Raw genomic sequence first — 19,532 nt, forward strand, 5'->3', positions numbered from 1 at the left:
AACTAGGACCAAAAATTTGACAACGTCAACACTCTGAGATGGGGCGAGTGGAGGGGCAAATGAGAATTCATTTCTCAAAGGAGGAAAACGAGACCGGGTTGGCCTGGGGTGGGTGTGACTCACATTTTCGGTTAATCTGAATAAACGGGACCGTGGCAGCACCAGGCATCCATGCTAGCTCCGGGCTCTCGGCACGCACCGTCCGCTCCGGGTGCGCCGCTCCAGGCCAGCCGAGTGCCAGCCCGGCTGCTGCCCGCGGGGAGGGAGCGCGGGGCGGGCGCTGATTGACGGGGCGCGCGGTCAGGTGACCCGGGGCGCCACGTTCCCCGGAGCCCAGCCTGCGGTGGCCGCCTGGACCGGGCTGGGGCCGAACCCGGAGCCGAGAAGACCTCATCTCCCGGAACAAAGTTGCCGGCCCTGCGGCAGCCGGGACGGGAGAGCCGAGGGGCAGCCGGACCTGCTCGGCGCCCCTCTACTGGGGAGGACGAACCCGTGTGCCGGGACCGGAGCCGGTTCCCAGGAGGGCGGCGGCGCGCACCCCGCGGTCCTCCGCCCTCCCCGGCCTCCGGCGCTCCTTTCCCCGCTTCAACAAAGGGGCCGGCCGGCGGGCGGGTGAGGGGAGGAGGAGGAGCCGGGGGCGCGAGCCGCCGGCGCACGAAGTTGTGGAGTCGCCTTTCCTCGGAGGAGGGGAGCGGGCGGCCGCAGCGGCCCGCGGGCTTTCTCCCGCCGAGGGGCGAGGAGGAGCCTCCGGCTCCCGAAGCCGATTGGGGAATCTCGGGGAGCGGTGCCCCCCCACCCTCCGCCACCCTCCTTCGGGGTCATTTCTGCAGACGGAAAACTCTCCAGTGTTTGGCAAACTTGGTGCCTGTGCGCCCGTTCCAGGTTTGCACTGGGACTGTTTTGTTTTTGGCGGAACTACGGGGCAGGAAGATTGCACAAGTTAGGGGCGTTTACAATCGAGTGTCAAAAAGAAAATTTTTTTTTTTCTTTCGGATCTGGTCTGGTTTTCCATATTTCCTTAAAAAAACAAAACAAACAAACCAAAAATATATATATATATATATATATATATATATACCGCACCACAAAGCCCACGTTTGCACACACACCCGCGATTACTACGCCTGAAACACATCCGAGGAGGCCTGGGCCGGCTTGGGACTCGGCGGCGGCGGGCGGGCGAGGCAGCCCGCGGGGCATGGGAGCAGGTAAGTCCATGCATTATTGAGCCTCGGGCCGGGTAATGTGACCACAGCCCCGGGACTCGGGACGTAGGCTGCGGGGAGGATGGAGTTTTCAGCGGCTCCTGTGCCCAGGATCAGCACAGGATCCCGAGCTCCTTCTCAAGGCTGAGCCTAAGATGTAACCAACTTTTGCGTGCACTTTCCTTGGAACCTTAGTTCAGCTCCCCGCCCCGGGACAGGGAATGCCAGAAACGTGGGGGAGAGCTCGGGCTCGGAAGTCCTCGGAATCCGTGTAGTATTTCCTAACGACCCCAACTCCTTCGACTGGTTCTGGGCAGCCTCTTGACTCCCTGAATTTTTTCTCCTGGCTAGGGTGAGAGGGTCGTTCCTCCATGCGCTCTGGGCCAGTGATCTCCAAGAGGGGACGTGGCTTCCTAGGAGGGCCTGTCGCGCGCGCACGCACACACACACACACACACACACACACACACACACACCTCAGCCCCGGGAAGGCGGGGCCCCGGAGGTGTCCGCCAGGACCGGGTGGGGAGACGTTCCCAGCCATCCGCCTGGCAGGAAACGTGCTCGATCTCCAGGCCGTTGCTGCTCCCGAGGGTGGGGCTTTGGTGAGGTGACAAGGAGCGCTCAGTCGGTGCGTAGTCCCGCGCGATTGACTCTTCTGGGGTCCCGGATCCTTGGCATCTCTTGCGGCAATTGGTAAGGTAATTCATGTCCTTGTGTGGCTTGGGGTGCGAGGCACTGGTTGCTCAAGGCCCCTTTAGGAAAGCGACACAGCACAAATTTTACGCTGTGCAACTTTTAGAAGGCACGCTGTTAAAAGTGGATTTTTTTTTTTTTTTTAAGCCAAGCCCCAGATTACGAAAGGGAGTGACTCCATGGTTGAGAGTGTGCCCGACTTGCAGAAGCCAGAGGACTCACACTTTGTTTTCCACTGAACTGGGGAGCCCGGGTCTAACCTGGGTCTAACTGCTCCCCCGCTCCAGGCACGCCCCGGGGAGAGTCTTCTCTTTGCCAGCTCCCAGGTGACCTGGGTTACCAGGGCCTCGCGGGTTGTAACCCCTTGTGGGGGAGTGAACCGAGTTCTGGGAAGCCCGGATCCTCTGGGTCCGGGCGGGAGCTTTGTGCTCCTGGGAACCCGGCAGTAGCCGCATCTATTCCCTTGTAACTTGCATGGGCCTCGGGAGTCGGGTGGGCGCCCCTGGGCTGGTTGCTAGTGGACCAGAGGACCCGGGAATCAGGCGACAGCTGCAGGAATGCGGAGCACCTGGGTGCTTCGGCTTCCAGAGCACCGGGGAGCGAGGGCCATGGTTTACGCGGAGTCATTCCCCGCCCCCTGGACCAGTTTCTGAGACCGAGAAGACTGCGCTTTAACTCTCCTTCAGGTGTTTGTTTACCTGAAATTGATTGCCCCCGTAAATGGCATTAACCACAACAGTATGAACTTCCCTTGGAGCGCTTCCGAGAATGAATGGCAATTCTTGGCACTGGGCGGTGTCTTTTACTAAGTTTCACACTGAGCCTCAAACTCTGGCCCCCGGGCTTTCCTTTCCACTATCTCTGGCATTCTTAGGATTATGTAAACGAATGAGTACTTTTTGCCCAAGGACCTACAGCATATTTCCATCATAATTGTACATTGTTAAACATGTTTGTATTTTTACATCTTGTAATTTCCAAATTAAAAAAAAAAATTAAAGCATGAGTTTTGCCTGTTAAGGCCATCCCCCGTCCTTTTAACCCAGGCTTATTGTGGTAGCTTCTGGTTCCCTATGACAGCCAGAGAAGTTTTGAAGAAGGAACTGGATGTAGAGTTGAGGGTATTGGTTTCAGTGAGAAAGAGCTGGCTAAACTTTGCAGCACTTCATTTTGGGGAAACAGAACTTAGAGCAGAGGTAACAATAAATTATAATTATAAAGCAATATCTCTTTCTTTTATTCGGTTTGTCACCTACCTTGGTGTGGAAGATGGTGGTGTTTCCATAGTATATATGTGGAAGTGGAGGGTCGCACAGAGGCGCCTTGTGATGAAACTTTGATCCTGTCTTCCGGCAACCAATAATGACTTGCTGCCAAATGTTACTCAACTTGGAGACCCCTGCCAATTAGTGGCACAAAGTATCAGTCAGTGGCTATGTCACTGTTAAAATGGTCATTTGCAGTTCTCCCAAGTTGCCCAGGCTTTCCTTGTCCTCTGATCCCCCTTACTGCTGAATCTGTGTAGCCTATAAAGGATTTTGATTATCAAGAGAAAATCTGAGATTATCTTAAGGAGCTGGCAAAGTAGAACTTTATGATGAAGGAATATTAATGTGCAAATGAAACACAGTTCTGTGCAAGCAGTTTACTTTTCTCTTTTGTGGAATGGGAAAAATCTTTTGAAGACCTTGGCTAAGACCACTTATGAAAGAGAGAATTAGAAATGTATTTTAAAGGAAATAATTAGTTGCTTTCCAGTAAAGAGAATTTTTTGTTGGGAAAAATTGATTTTCATAGTAAAATTTTATGTGTATTCTTCTGAACAAAATTTTTGGTACTTGAATGTAATAAAATAGATTTAAGAATTTAGCAAATCTTTAGCAGGTATTTACCCCCCAAAAGGAACCTAATTACATAGTAATCCATAAAGTGCAATAGTAGTGGACAGTATAAAAAGGGAGAAATGTTTTTATACTCTCACAAAATCTCTCAGATTCAGGCTGATGATCCAATCCATGTATTTCTCCCTTTTGGAGAGGAAATTGTTCCTAAAGCTTTAGTAGTTCATCAGTTTTCATCTGCCTCAAACACTTTAACATTTAAAATCTTTTTTAAGGGAACTTTGACCTCTTTATTATTAGAACATACCCTTTCCTAACTACTAAGGAAAAGAAATTTTACATTTTATGTATTTATATTGTTATGAAATATATCATAAAACAATATGATGTGTCTTTGAATGTTGTATATTGTAAACATAATATGTAAGAACTTCTAAATAGTGAATGAGTGAAGTCGCTCAGTCGTGTCCAACTATTTGAGACCCCATGGACTGTAGCCTGGTACCAGGCTCCTCCCTCCATGGGATTTTCCAGGCAAGAGTACTGGAGTGAGTTGCCATTTCCTTCTCCAGGAGATCTTCCCAACCCAGGGATCGAACCTGGGTCTCCCGCATTTCGGGCAGACACTTTACCGTCTGAGCCACCAGGGAAGCAAATAGTGAATAGATATGTAAAATGAACTATATTACAAAATAGTAATGGCATATTATGTATCCTTGAATTAAATAATTGAGTTGTCTAATCCTCAGTTCAGCTCAGTTCAGTCGCTCAGTCACGTCCAACTCTTTGCGACCCCATGAATCGCAGCACGACAGGCCTCCCTGTCCATCACTAACTCCCGGAGTTCACTGAGACTCAGGTCCGTTGAGTTGGTGATGCCATCCAGCCATCTCATCCTCTGTCATCGCCTTCTCCTCCTGCCCCCAATCCCTCCCAGCATCAGAGTCTTTTCCAGTGAGTCAACTCTTCGCATGAAGTGGCCAAAGTACTGGAGTTTCAGCTTTAGCATCATTCCTTCCAAAGAAATCCCAGGACTGGTCTCCTTTAGAATGGACTGGTTGGATCTCCTTGTAGTCCAAGGGACTCTCGAATCTTCTCCAACACCACAGTTCAAAAGCATCAATTCTTCAGCGTCAGCCTTCTTCACAGTCCAACTCTCACATCCATACATTACCACAGGAAAAACCATAGCCTTGACTAGACGGACCTATGTTGGCAAAGTAATGTCTCTGCTTTTGAATATGCTATCTAGGCTGGTCATAACTTTCCTTCCAAGGAGTAAGCGTCTTTTAATTTCATGGCTGCAGTCACCATCTGCAGTTGACCTTGGAGCCCCCAAAAATAAAGTCAGCCACTATTTCCACTGTTTCCCCATCTATTTCCCATGAAGTGATGGGACCGGATGCCATGATCTTCATTTTCTGAATGTTGAGCTTTAAGCCAACTTTTTCACTCTCCTCTTTCACTTTTCATCAAGAGGTTTTTTAGTTCCTCTTCACTTTCTGCCATAAGGGTGGTGTCATCTGCATATCTGAGGTCGTTGATATTTCTCCCGGCAATCTTAATTCCAGCTTGTGTTTCTTCCAGTCCAGTGTTTCTCATGATGTACTCTGCATATAAGTTAAATAAGCAGGGTGACAATATACAGCCTTGACGTACTCCTTTGTCTAATCCTAGCTAACAATAAACTCTTGTTTTGATATCTATTATAATATGTGAATTAATGTCTATTATTGTAGATTAATATTGGGATGTCTTGACTGTTATTTTCCCAATTAAATGATTGATTTATTTAGCTGGCATTTGGGGTGCTCATAAGAGGATGTTAGGATATAGCCAAGTTGCTGAACATAAACTTGAATTCTGATTCTATTTGGGTTGCTTGGCATTGTGTTCCAGAAAGTTCTAAGGCAGATGACATTTTAAAAGAAAAGTGGTAGTGCAGGGTAGAATCCTCGATTCTGTAAATTCTCAACATGCCTCGACTCATTAATTACTAAAAGATTAAAATTATTTTGAGTGATGTCTGTTCTCAGGAGAATTCACATGATGTGTTTTCCAGAAAAAAATCTGTCTCAATGGATATAACATGTAACTCTCCAGATTTACATATAATCTGGACCATTCCTGAGATCAGACTTTTTGGTTATCTCCACTTGTATATCTCAAACTCCAGCAATCCAAATCACACTACTTATTTCTTCCTTCAGACACTCATGCTCCAGTGACTCAATTGCCCAAGCCAAAATTGGGCAGTCATTTTGTTGCCTCAGTATCCTGAAACTCTCATATCCAGTCAGTTCCCAAATCCTATTGGCCTTCATTTAATATCTAATAGCCCACATGTCCACCCACTTCTTTCAATCTACACTTATTTAGGTCACAATCGTATGTTGCTTCCCAGCTCAAAATCATCTACTATTTTCCTACTGCTCTTTGGAGAAATAACAAAATCATGTACAGGCTGTATTCACAGCCCTGTTCCTGGTCCTGTCTGTTACCTCACCTAGTTCAACAAATCCCTCTCCTCTTAGGCTCCAAAAGCACTGGCCTATGCTCAGATTTTTGAATGTTCTTTGATGCTTCCTGTCATGTTACATGGGAGATTCTTACCTTTTTTCTCTTCCCATCTCTCATCCTTGAAGGCTTGGCTCAAATGTCACATCTTCAAGAAAGCCTTCTTTAATTGCCCAGAGCAGGTCAGATTCGTCTCTGCAGTATGCTCATATTACTCTATGCTTCTCCTTTGTACTTTTGTAACATATTAGTAGTATAATGAAACACTCCATTATATAATTAATTGCTTGGTGTCTGTGGATTTCAAACTAGTATAGGTTTTGTCTCTTTGATAGTCATATTTCCATTGCCCAGATCAGTGCATTATATATGAAAGTGAAAGTGTTAGTTGCTCAGTCATGTCCGACTCTTTGCAACCCCATGGACGTTAGTCCACCAGGCTCCTCTGTCCATGGGATTCTCCAGGCAAGGATACTGGAGTGGATTGTCATGTCCTTCTCCAGGGGATCTTCCTGACCTAGGGATTGAATCCTAGACCCCTGCGTCTCCTGCAATGGCAGGTGGATTCTTTACCACTGAGCCACCAGGAAGCCCATATATAATATATATACATATATTTTAATATTTATAGGCATATATATTATACAGCTCTGATATATATTATGGTTATATGTTACATCTATATGAAATATGTTATATATAATATGTCAGCATGTATTAATATATTACAACATATTAATATAGTCTTGTATATTTTTTAAAATCTATGTTTTCCCTTTCTCTTTAGGTATTGATGTTGATAATTATAGAAAATTGAAAGTCTTTAAAAGAGGATCTTGTCAAGCCTTTGGATTATATTGAAACACAACTAAGATGGCCAAGTATGGAGAACATGAGGCCAGAGCAGACGATGGGCAGAATGAGTTCAGCGACATCATTAAGTCCAGATCTGGTAAGTAACGGAAGCTTCAGAAAATGGCTGATTTTTGTTCATAAGCTACTTAGAAGACACGAGATTTTGTTTGTTTTGTACTGTTCTTATGAGACAAACTTCTTTTGAGAAACAGAAATCTGACAAATGACTATTACACTGTAAAAGGTAATACAATATCTCTGTGTGTGCTGTGCTTAGTCGCTTAGTTGTGTCCAACTCTTTGCAACCCCATGGACTGTAGCCTGCCAGGCTCCTCTGTCCATGGGGATTCTCTAGGCAGGAATGCTGGAGTGGGCTGCCATGTCCTTCTTGATATCTCTGTGTATTCTGTCTTAATTTCTCAATCCATCTTGGTCTCCTGGTATGTTGATTGGCATTGCTTGGTGAAACTGCTACCTGTTAGCTGATTGCTGTTCATTTATAAGAAACCTCTTGAACATAAAAATGCAGCTTAAAAAATGATTCTTTAGGTAAGAAATGGTGTGGTTTCAGATGGGGTGGGTAGTCCTCTTGAGATTTGCTTTCATACACCCTCTCCCCCATCCCATTTCTATCCAGTGCTAGGCCAACAGGTGTTCTTCTACCTCTGTTTCCCTTTTCGAAGCATCTTATAAACCTCTCAAGGTACAGTTTTACCTAGGTTATCTAGGAAACCAGATTAAGACAGATGAATGGTTTTCATTGAAGATTTAAATTGATTATGTAAGGATATCACTCCCTCCCCCAGTCTTTTTATATAACCAAGTACTTTACCACTCTGGCTGTATAACTGAATCAACTGGGGAGGGTTTGTTTTTATTTTTTTTAATACAGAGAAATTGGCTCCACTCCAGACCTACTAAGTAAAAATTTTGGTATTTTTAAAAAGCAACAAATATGAGTCTGAGATAGACTCTATGGGGGGATATTTTTGAGGAGCCAGGACCTGAGTTTTGAAAATTACACAGAACTTCACCCGGGGTGTGAACACTATACTTAAGTAACTTTGAGAGTTAGTTTGGGCTATAAACTTAATACCCAGTGTCACTTTAAAACCAAAAAAGGAACCTCATGTCTGTTTTTGCTATGTGAACCATCTTTATATTATGTTAGAAGGTTGCTTTTTATTGTATGAATCTGTAGAAATATGCACTGAAAATAGGCTCTAAATTAATAGAGATGAGGGTTTCTCTGGTGGTTCAGATGGTAAAGAATCTGCCTGCAATGGGAGACCCGGCTTTGATCTCTGGGTCAGGAAGATCCCCCAGAGAAGGGAATGGTAACCCACTCCAGTGTTCTAGCCTAGAGAATTCCATGGACAGAGGAGCCTGGTGAGCTACAGTTCATGGGGTCACAAAGAGTTGGACATGACTGATCTACTGACACACACACATTTAAGGTATATTTCCCTTCATGGCCCTGGTGTTGGTTGATTGGTAAAGATTGGTTATTACAGTCTTGGCTCTAAATGTGTAGCCACTACTGTGTAGTTTGAAGGATCTTTTCGGGGGGTACAGCTTAACATCCTATTTTAAAGTATGTTCCGAGAAAGTTTAATGCCCCCTAAAATCTGTCTTGATTTAAATGCTTTACTTGTATAAAGTACTGTGTTGATGTAAGGGATTACTAATATCTTCTAAACAGTACAGAATGTATGTCCAGAAAAATATAGATGTTAACAAGGAGGAAGATGACAGTGAGACAATTTAATGCATCCATGCTTGTCATGTTCTATAAATTGTGAGGAGTTATGTTCTTAAATAGTTTTCTGAGTCAACCTCCATTATGGTAAGACCTTTGATATTTATAACTGTGTACTTTAACCATGTCCATAAAAAAGTAATTATATAAGTTTAAAAATACTCATTATATATGATGAGTACACATAACTTTTAAACTACTCTTTAAATTAAAAATGATCATTTCTGGGACTTCCCTGGTGGTCCAGTGGTTAAGAATCTGCCTTGCAATGCAGACGACTCAGGTTCAACCTCTGGTCAGGGAACTAAATCCCACATGCCTTGGGGCCCAAGCACAGTATCAAAAGATCTTGTGTACAGCAACTAAGATCTGAGGCAGCCAAATAAATTAAAAAATAATAAGTTAAAAAAAAATAAAATAAAAATGACCATTTCAAAAGACTGACTATTCTCATATACTATTGGGGACAGTTGGGTTGAACTTACTGTATTTTTAACATAGGCATTCCAGTTGGCTCAGTACCTCTATTTTTGGAGTTTTGTTCCTAGGGAAGATACAGAAATATACAAGCAAAAAGTTGATCATAGCATTTTTATTATAGAAAAAAAATTAGAAATACCATAAAAATCCAATACTGAGGGTTGATAAAATCATAATTTACCAAAACATTTGAAATAAGCGTAAATTCTAATATATAAGTTAAAAAAGAATGTGATAGGCAAATAACTTTAGGAAACAATGATTAGCCTATGCTGTTCCTTAAGTGTAGGGCACTTGACTAAATCATATAGAATCTCAGTGGAGCTAATTAAGGTGTATTCATAAAGTAAAGATTATACATTCATAAAAATGTTAATGAATATGTATATATATGAACATAGAAACATGTTCTTGATGTTGTTATATAAAAATTATGTGCAATATAAAGTCATTTATGTGAAAAAAATTTTTTTTCCAATAAAGTTCAATAGAATGTACATGAAAATGTTAATGGTGGTCATCCTTGTATTTGGGGACTATTATTTTTCTCTTTTTTACTCATATGCACGTTAAAGGCTTTTCAATGAGCCTGTATTACTTCTTAAAGTATTTCTAAAGTATTCTTAAAAATCTCAAATTGCTTCAAGTGTTTTAATGCCAAGGTGATGACTGTTACTTTCTTTTTTATTTTTGATGGCTCCTACTTCAAAAAGCATTGAAAATTTAGCTGTTGCATAGCTGAGATCTGAATCACATTCTTTTGGCTGGATTATGTTGCAAAAGGCAGTAGATAAATTTGGATTTGAATGGGCCTGTTAATGTCAATCTTGCTTTCTGAAAGTCAAAGGAATCATATACATATAATTCATATTCTCCTATAGGAGAATTTTGATTCAAATCTATTCTGTGTTTCTACCTTTTGAGGGTCTAGTTATGGTGGAGGGGATAGAGATTGGGGTAGGGAAGACCTGATGCTGAGATTATACTGATAAACTTTTGTCTTGGTTTGTGAAGATTTATCTTGTTCCTCCTCAAATCCTTAAGTTTGAACAGTCTAAAAGCCTGGCTTAAGTATTGGTGCATTTTATGTTAAGGTATTAAGATTGTTTATATTGCCCTCATTCAATATTAATTTGCTTTATGCAGTGTATGAGGTTTAATAATTTTTAAAGTAATTTCTACCAACTAAACAGAAATCTGAAATATCAAGAGTAGGTGATGAAATATTTCATGAATATAAAAATCATGTATTTTTTAATGATTGTAATACATTTGTCTTGGATTTGAGTGAATTTTAGAAAAGAACTTGAAAGAATATGATCTTTAATGATTCAGGGCTTGGGGTTGGGTAAAAATAAATCTTTCCCTAACTTAAAGACATGCAAGACAAATTTGTCTGTCATTAATCAGTACATCTTTGATAGCCGGAATTAGTGAGCTTCAGAAAGTTTTACAGTTTATTACATATTTTGAGAGTAGATCAAGAGTAAGATTTTTTTTTTTTTTAAGTGAAATATATTATCAATGGAGTCTGTGGTGTGTAAACTTCTGCTTGGAACATTTTAAACATGAAATAATAAAGTGGTTTGAGATATGTGTAAAATCAAAGAATAGCCTCACTGCTATTTTATTCTATCAATACTGACACTTTAATGCCACTAACATAGAATAAGTCAACCTTTTCTGTTCTTCTCAATGCTGTTCTGGTAAGTTTTAGCTCAAAGCCCCATAAAGAGGGTAGACCTCAGGGCTAAAGACTGTGCCAACTAGCTCTTTGTGGGGATTTTGACTAGTAGGGATTAGAATCATAGATTTTCACATGGGAAGGGGCCATTTGTTGAATGAATTAGTCGGTAAAACTCCTCATTGTTATATGATTCAAAGCGTTCTTTAACAGCCTTTAGGCAGGAAGCCTGAGTGTAACATTTTTATCATTGCTTCCTTCACTTTTTCTCTTCTTGTGTAATCCTGACCTAATTGTTGATGGAACCCGAGAGGTCCTGTTGCCTGGCCATGCCCCTGTGTACCCAACCTCTTCTTGCACACCTCTAGTGATGGGATGTCATTGATTATGATAATTCTAGCAACTGACATTTATTGAATACATACAGTGTGCAGATGTGGTGCTCAGAGTTTCATCCTCACAACGACTGTTTTACACATGACAGACATGAGCCACACAGAACTAATTTGCCAAACTGACCTTCTTTCTATTTCTGCAGCGGCCCAGCCATGCCTGGCTGAGGGCCTTTGCACATCCCTCTTTCCCTGTCTTTGCCTGATGGGCTCCTCTTATTAGGTAGATCTAGGCTTTAGTATCACCTCTGAGAAAACTTGCCTGCTGACTTTAGGAAGTAACTCTCCCAGTCATCTTTTTGTTGTTGTTGTTACTATTTATTTACAAGACTTTCCTGTCCCTCCAGTGGTTAAGAATCTGCCTTGCAGTGCAGGAATGTGGGTTGATCCCTGGTTCAGGATCTAAGGGTTTTCCCTGGTGGCTAAACCTGGTAAAGAATCCACCTGCTAATGCAGGAGATGCAGGTTCGATCCCTGGGTTGGGAGGATCCCCTGGAGAAGGAAATGGCAACCGGCTCCAGTATTCTTGCCTGGGAAATCCCACGGACAGAGGAGCCTAGCAGGCTACAGTCTGTGGTCACAAAAGAGTCAGACATGACTTAGTGACTAAACAACAACACTGGGAACTAAGGTCCCACATGCTGTGGAGCAGCTAAGCTCGACCGACACAGTAGAGTCTGGGCGATGAAAAATCCCACGTAATGCAACGAAGACCTGGCACAGTCAAATAAATAAATCTTTAATGTTGGGCTGTGCCAGGCCTTAGTTGTGGCACCAGGGATCTTCAGTCTTTGTTTCGGCATACAGAATCTTTTAGTTGTGACGTGCGGGATCTAGTTCTCCAACTAGGGATCGAACCGGGCCCCCTGCATCGGGAGTGCAGAGTCTTAGCCAGAAGACCATGAGGAAGGTCACTCCCAGTCACTTTTGACTGTATCTGTATATTTAAGTTCCCCCTATGCCCAGTCACTCTCTGGTAGTTTTCTTGTTTCTCTTTGTGTGTGTGTGTGTGTGTGTGTGTGTGTGTGTTAGCTTCCTTGGTAGCTGAGATAGTAAAGAATCTGCCTGGAATGCAGGAGACCCAGGTTTGATCCCTGGGTGGGAAAGATCCCCTGGAGAAGAGAATGGCTACCCACTCCAGTATTCTTGCCTGGAGAATTCCACTGACAGAGAAGCCTTACAGTCCATGCCGTCATCAAGAGTCAGACACAACTGGGCAACTAACACCTGAACTTTTCTTTCAATGTCCTACTCAGCTTAATTCCACAAGAGCAGGGACCCATGCATCCCTGGGACTCAGCCCAGTGTCTAGCTCATAGCAGGTAAGCAATGAATGTCTATTCAATGAAAAAGGCTACGGAGTTAGAAATGTCAGAGCTGGGGTGAGAACTCAGCTGATCTGACTCCAGAAACTCTGCATTCGAACTCTGTATAGAGTACCCAGTTTCCTAATTTACCAGGTAGTTTATTTTGTTGCTGCCAGATGGTCCTTTGTTTTTTTCATGCCTAAATTAATTCCTTAGAAATTTTGCAGAGTATTAATTGTTTTGCTACATCCCTCTGCCTCTGCCTTTGTGGTTACAAAATTGGGGCCTTTGGCTGTGAGATAGAGCTGCTCCAGCCGCTGGCGGGCATCCTGTCCTGCCATGGGAAGGTCGATCACAGGAGACACGACCTGCCGCTCTCAGCCCTGATTATTGGCTCTGGTCTCTATCATTCTCTTCTAGAAGTTAGCAAAGGAAAATAGCAGAGGACTGGCAGTCCTCTGGGTGGAAGGTAGAAAAACTAATAATCTGTTTCTGACATGAATTCCCTTTTCTCTTTTCCTTTGCCTGCTGCTCAAGGCTTTTAACTGGCTGGTGAAAAAAAAAGGTACTGGATTTCAGATGAACTGCAGTCTGGCACAGTTTGAGGCCTGGTCTGATGCCTGGATGGGTATCTATGGCATTGAAAGGGTTGGTTGGGAGTCGACTGGGAGGGGAGAAAAGGGAGCCCAGTGAAATAAAAATAAAATGAATTCTTTACTATGGAATATTATACCTGGTTACATTTATAACAGGCCTGACAATGATACTGTGTTTGCATGATACTATGTTTAAACTTTCTTAAAAGATGTGGTTTTATGAAGCTGGGAGGAAGGTTACCTTATTTGTTTATCTTTTAGAGGCCTTTCTTTAGGAAAAACAGTGGTTACGTTGTATTGGTCTTCTTTATCTTTCCTTTAAAGAAGTATCTGTGTGGGGAATTTTCCTAAAGAGTTTAAGGGACTGTGAAAAATAGTTTTTTTTCTCTCCCCCCGCCCCCTAGAAGCATTACTTGGCTGGAATGCCTGTGCTTTGAAGGGAGTCTTTGAGCGTGTTTGGTTTTTTTCCATGAGCCCTGGGGATTTGTGGTGAGGGACAGTGACCCTGGTGGAAATTCAGCTCTAACAGAGGAGAGCAGCTATTCTTGTCATGCACATAAAATATTCTGTGTTGGTACCTCATTAGGCTGAAATAGTGCCATCATAAAAAAGATTTCTGCATTCATGTAATTCTCATGACCTGTTACTAAGGTTGGGAAAGCTGTGTAGGTGATCTGTTCTCCACAGGAAAACATAAATTTTGGAGAATGTTCTAAGCAGTAGAAGTCTTTAGTATATAGACAGAATGGAAAGCTCAGTTTTATTGAACCTTATTTGAGCCCAGATTTGAACTAGACGTTGATAGGATGATTTTCAAGAAACAAGGGAACATGCAAGATCATTGAAGCAGTTGTAAATATTAGTTAAAATTCTATTGCGAAAGATTACTTAGGTGGTTTCACATGTACTGGTTAGATTTTTTTTTTCCTCTTTAAGCGGTTTGTGTGTGTGTGTGTAGGCATACATATTTACTGTTTTACTCTTTTTATTTTTTGGCGTGCTTTAATTGCTTAATAATAAATACAGTCAGTTTAGTATTTGAGAGGTGAATCGGTGTGAAACTTTAGTATATATTCACTGTCGAAATGACGGTTGTGGACTGAGAAATCTGAGCTAGACCTAGTCCTTTCCCTTTTCCTTGCTCTACCCCTGGATTTACATAGGTCAAGTGTGGGAGGCAGATCGTCCCAGGTTCCATGTAGCTCTCTGGCCTTGACATTCATGCCTTTTCACAACCAAACACCTGAGATTTATTTATATTCTGTGAACCTTCTCTGTCAGAAGCTTGTTCTCCTAGCCTAGCGAGTAATAGGAATTGTTTGTGTGTGTGCCCTCTTGGCAGTTAAGATTAAAGTTTGCATTGGCACAACCTTATACCGATTTTGAGATCTGTTCACTTAAAAAAACAAACAAACAAACAAAAAATCTGTTATGTTTGTCACAGTCATTAAAATCAAGGTGTAAAGCAGGAGAATAACATTTTGTAGGTGAATATTTTCGAATGAACTTTTTTTGGTGGGTGGGTGGCAGGCTAATTATTATAATTTCTGTCCAGTTCATCAATCTCAGTATTGAATTTATTGAATTATGTAACATTCTTTTTCCTGAAGATCAGAACAAAGCACATTGACAAGCACATTGATAATGACATTTCTGATAGAGCAGAGAAATCCAGTAAAAAATATGACTTTCTGTCTCTAAACTGGCACGTTAGAAAAATCCCATGATTAAAAAGATATTATCTGATGAGATCATCTTCTCTAATTCCATTGTTTGAATGTTTGCAGATTTGTCTCATGCCTTGTTCTGATTAAGATTTTGGTGTAGGATATTTATGTGAAAAAGGCTTTAATACGAATTGATTGGTTCTCTTGCTCCTTATGGGTGAGTCTTGTGATTTTCATTAGTTCAGTAATTACATAGATGTCGACATATGCTTTTATTTTGAAAGTCGGGTTTTGGGCTCAGCCTCTCAGAGTTCCTAACTCTGGCTGCGTGTCAGAACCACCCTTTGGGATTCCGACTCAGTCACGTGGGGTGGGGTCCCGGCGTCTGGAGTTCTAACAAGCTCTGCAGTTACTCTGTTTAGTGCCATTGATTTATGGGCAACGGAAGCAGGTTTAAGACTCTTGGAACCAAAGTGAAAGTGGTCTGTGCATTTCAGAGGAGAAAGGAGAGTTACGGTCCAATGTTGAAGACTATTTCTACTTACAACCTCTTCTTTTTAAATAATTTTAAGAGGTAGTGGATTTTGTGGTTTTGGACTTTTTTTCTTTTTCCTTGTATTCTTGTGCTGAGCAAAGGTAAAATTGTGTAAAGAGAGCAGGAGAGTGATGAAACTTTGGTGCATTTCTTATTGTGGACTGTTGAACTGGAAGATCCTACCAAAATATTCAGCCTTGAAATAGTTCTTCTTGGAGCACCTTGGTCTTCAGTTTGGTGCATTTAACCTCTTCCTGCTGCAAGGTTAGAGTAGAAACCTGAATTCTTTCATGGAATACTCTGGGCTTATCATAAAAACTTATTGTCTGTTTTTTCTAAGAAAAATTTCCAAGACAGATATGGTTTGACTCATGGTGAGGAAAAATCCCACATCCATCCTTTATGTTGATTTTCTTTCTTTTTACTTAAGTTATAATTTATTCACACAGTGTAATTATTTGCAATGAAAAATCACAGGTTCTTTCTGTATTGATATGGGATGGTCTCTAAGATATAAAGTGCAAGAACATAGTAACTTGATGCTAGTTTTCTTATCTTCTTTAAGGTTAATAAGGTATTACAATTGTATTTGCCTCTTTGTTTTTGTAATTGTATTTATTTTTTTAATAATCTTTATTTTTTATTGAGCCATGTTTGATGTACAGTAATACAATCTGTTGTGGGTGTACAATATAGTAATTCACAAGTTTTAAATGTTACACTCCATTTATAGTTATTATAAATTATTAACTCTATTCTGCATTTTGTGAACTAGTATGTTCTTTGTGTCCATGAGTCTGCTACTTTTTTGTCATATTCCCTAGTTTGTTGTATTTTTTAGATTCCACATGTGATAACATATAGCATTTGTCTTTCTCTGTCTCATTTATTTCGCTTGGAGGATAATGCCCTCCAAGTCCAATATTAGAGTTATAAGAATTTAAGTACATTTGAGGTTTACTTATCAGATAATTGAATTGTCTTAAAAGATAATCAAATACATCAACTGCGGTTTAAGCTGCTGAAAGGAGTTTAAGTTTGTAAAGGAAACCAAGGATCAACCCCCCTGTATTAGTTTCTATGGCTTCTGTAACAAAATGACCACAAGTTTTATGGTTTAAAACAATAAAAGTCTATAGTTTCCCAGTTCTGGAGGCTAGAAGCCCAAGACAGAGGTGTCAGCAGGGCCTTGTTCCTTCTGAAGTTTCCAGGAAAGAATTCCCCTTGCCTCTTTCAGCTTCTGGTGGCTCCTGGCTTTCACTGGCTTGTGGCAGCATCCCTCCAACTTCTGCCTCTTTTTCTAAAAATTGGAGTATAGTTGGTTTACACTGCTGTGTCAGTTTCTGCTGTACAGCAAAGTGAACCATCCATATGTATACATACATTGGGCTTCCCAGATGGCTCAGTGGTAAAGAATCCTCCTGCCAACGCAGGAGACACAGGTTTGATCCCTGAGTTGGGAAGATCCCCTGGAGAAGGAAATGGCAACCCACTCCAGTATTCTTGCCTGGGAAATCCCATGGACAGAGGAATCTAGAGGGCTACAGTCCATGGTGTTGCAAAGAGTCGGACATGACTGAGTGATTGAGCATGCATGCATACATATATCCCCTCTTTCTTGGATTTCCTTCCAGTTTAGGTGACCACAGAGCACCAAGTAGAGTTCCCTGGGCTATACAGTGCTGTGCTATGCTATGCTATGCTAAGTCACTTCAGTCGTGTCCAACTCTGTGTGACCCCATAGACAGCAGCCCACCAGGCTCCCCGGTCCCTGGGATTCTCCAGGCAAGAACACTGGAGTGGGTTGCCATTTCCTTCTCCAATGCATGAAAGTGAAGTCGTTCAGTCATGTCTGACTCTCAGCGACCCCATGGACTGCAGCCTACCAGGCTCCTCCGTCCATGGGATTTTCCAGGCAAGAGTACTGGAGTGGGTAACCCTATACATAGGTTTAGTCGCTAAGTCGTTTCCGACCCTTGCTACCTCATAGACTGTAGCCTGCCAGGCTTGTCTGTCCATGAGATTTTTCCAGGCAAGAATACTGCAGTGGATTGTCATTTCCTTCTCCAGGGGATCTTCCCAACCCAGGGATTGAACCCTGGTCTCCTGCATTGCAGGTAAATTCTTTACCAACTGAGATACCGGTGAAATGGATTCCTATCCATGTGGAATGGTCTACTTCTTTCTTTCATCTTTCTTTACTTTTTGTGTACGAGCCATGTTTGGATTTTACTCAGGGAATTCTAAAGTTTGCAAGAAAAGTGACCCCTTATCAAAATACTGTCTTTTAAAATGCAAGTCTGACTTACAGCTGGGAGAGTGACTGAGTCTTCTTTGGTGTTGAAGGCCTTGGGCCATATCCAGAAGCCACCTCCTGGGATGCTCTGAGATAAAACTCCAGGTATACTCTATTTGATACTTCCTTCATAGCTCAGTTGGTAAAGAATCCGCCTGCAAAGCAGGAGACCCTGGTTCAATTCCTGAGTTGGGAAGATCCCTTGGAGGAGGAGTAGGCTACCCACTCCAGTATTCCTGGGCTTCCCTTGTGGCTCAGCTGGTAAAGAATTGCCTGCAATGTGGGAGACCTGGGTTTGATCCCTGGGTTGGGACGATGCCCTGGAGAAGGGAAAGGATACCCACTCCAGTATTCTGACCTAGAAAATTCCATGGACTATGCAGTCCATGGGGTCTCAAAGAGTCAGACACAACTGAGCGACTTTCACTTTATGCTCTATTTACTTTGTTATCCTTGTAGTCCCTTTGTAAGGTGTTTAGAAAATGTTATACTGTGGAATGTAAAGCTATTTATTTTTGTGCTTCTACTTATAGTATCTGTGGTCAGTTCTATAACATCAGTTCAGTTTAGTTCAGTTGAGTTGCTCAGTCGTGTCCGACTCTTTGCGACTCCATGAATCACAGCATGCCAGGCCTCCCTGTTCATCACCAACTCCCGGAGTTCACTCAGACTCATGTCCATCGAGTTGGTGATGCCATCCAGCCATCTCATCCTCTGTTGTCCCCTTCTCCTCCTGCCCCCAATCCCTCCCAGCATCAGGGTCTTTTCCAGTGAGTCAACTCTTCGCATGAGGTGGCCAAAGTACTGGAGTTTCAGCCTCAGCATCAGTCCTTCCAATGAACGCCCAGGACTGGTCTCCTTTAGGATGGACTGGTTGGATCTCCTTGCAGTCCAAGGGACTCTCAAGAGTCTTCTCCAACACCACAGTTCAAAAACATCAATTCTTTGGTGCTCAGCTTTCTTCACAGTCCAACTCTCACATCCATACATGACCACTGGAAAAACCATAGCCTTGACTAGACGGACCCTTGTTGGCAAAGTAATGTCTCTGCTTTTGAATATGCTATCTAGGCTGGTCATAACTTTCCTTCCAAGGAATAAGCGTCTTTTAATTTCATGGCTGCAATCACCATCTGTGGTGATTTTGGAGCCCAGAAAAATAAAGTCTGACACTGTTCCACTGTTTCCCCATCTATTTCCCATGAAATGATGGGACCAGGTGCCATGATCTTAGTTTTCTGAATGTTGAGCTTTAAGCCAACTTTTTCACTCTCTTTAACTTTCATCAAGAACAGACCCTTAATCATGTATTAAATCCCATTGTAATACTGTGTCTCTAGAAAAAAAATCAGAGTGACTTGAATTATTCTAACTTACATGTGCTTTTTCAAGAGATGTAGCCTGTTAGAAGATAGAAGGGTGTTGTTATTTGGAGAATGCACACGCATGCTTGCTGTCTGTCTGGGACTAGCCTTTTGGAGCATTTGGTGTAGCACAGATCTTACTCTGGGGACCTGGCATCAAGGCAGATTGCTCAGAGAGGGGAACTCATTTGCATGCAAGTTTCAATGAAACACTTAGGGAAGTCTGATGCTGACCTATCTTTTTATGTCTCCCTCCCTCCAAAAAATACCCTGTGAGGGAGGTGCATGGTGCTAGTGAGGATGGCCTGTGGTCCTTTTCTTGTCTTTGGGACGTGGCT

At 42.4% G+C, this 19,532-nt stretch overlaps 1 protein-coding gene across 6 annotated transcripts in view; it reads left to right on the forward strand.

Moving 5' to 3' along the window:
• Positions 1 to 670: 670 nt before the first annotated feature.
• Positions 671 to 19,532, forward strand: part of UTRN (utrophin) — a 556,162-nt gene continuing 537,300 nt past the window's right edge. For 2 of the 6 annotated variants that reach the window (XM_086318195.1, XM_086318199.1), the window contains exons 1-2: positions 671 to 1,208; positions 7,047 to 7,211. In XM_086318195.1, coding sequence (XP_086174321.1) covers positions 7,133 to 7,211 — 79 coding nt within the window. In that variant the 5' untranslated portion in view covers positions 671 to 1,208; positions 7,047 to 7,132. Of the gene's footprint in view, positions 1,209 to 1,698; positions 1,907 to 7,046; positions 7,212 to 19,532 lie in introns of those variants that run through there. The other 4 variants (XM_086318196.1, XM_086318200.1, XM_086318194.1 and 1 more) reach the window with 2 other exon arrangements.

The sequence above is a fragment of the Bos grunniens genome, chromosome 9 (genome assembly GCF_055505025.1).
Source record: "Bos grunniens cultivar Pamir isolate PY7600 chromosome 9, Bosgru_T2T1.0, whole genome shotgun sequence".
NCBI lineage: Eukaryota > Metazoa > Chordata > Mammalia > Artiodactyla > Bovidae > Bos > Bos grunniens.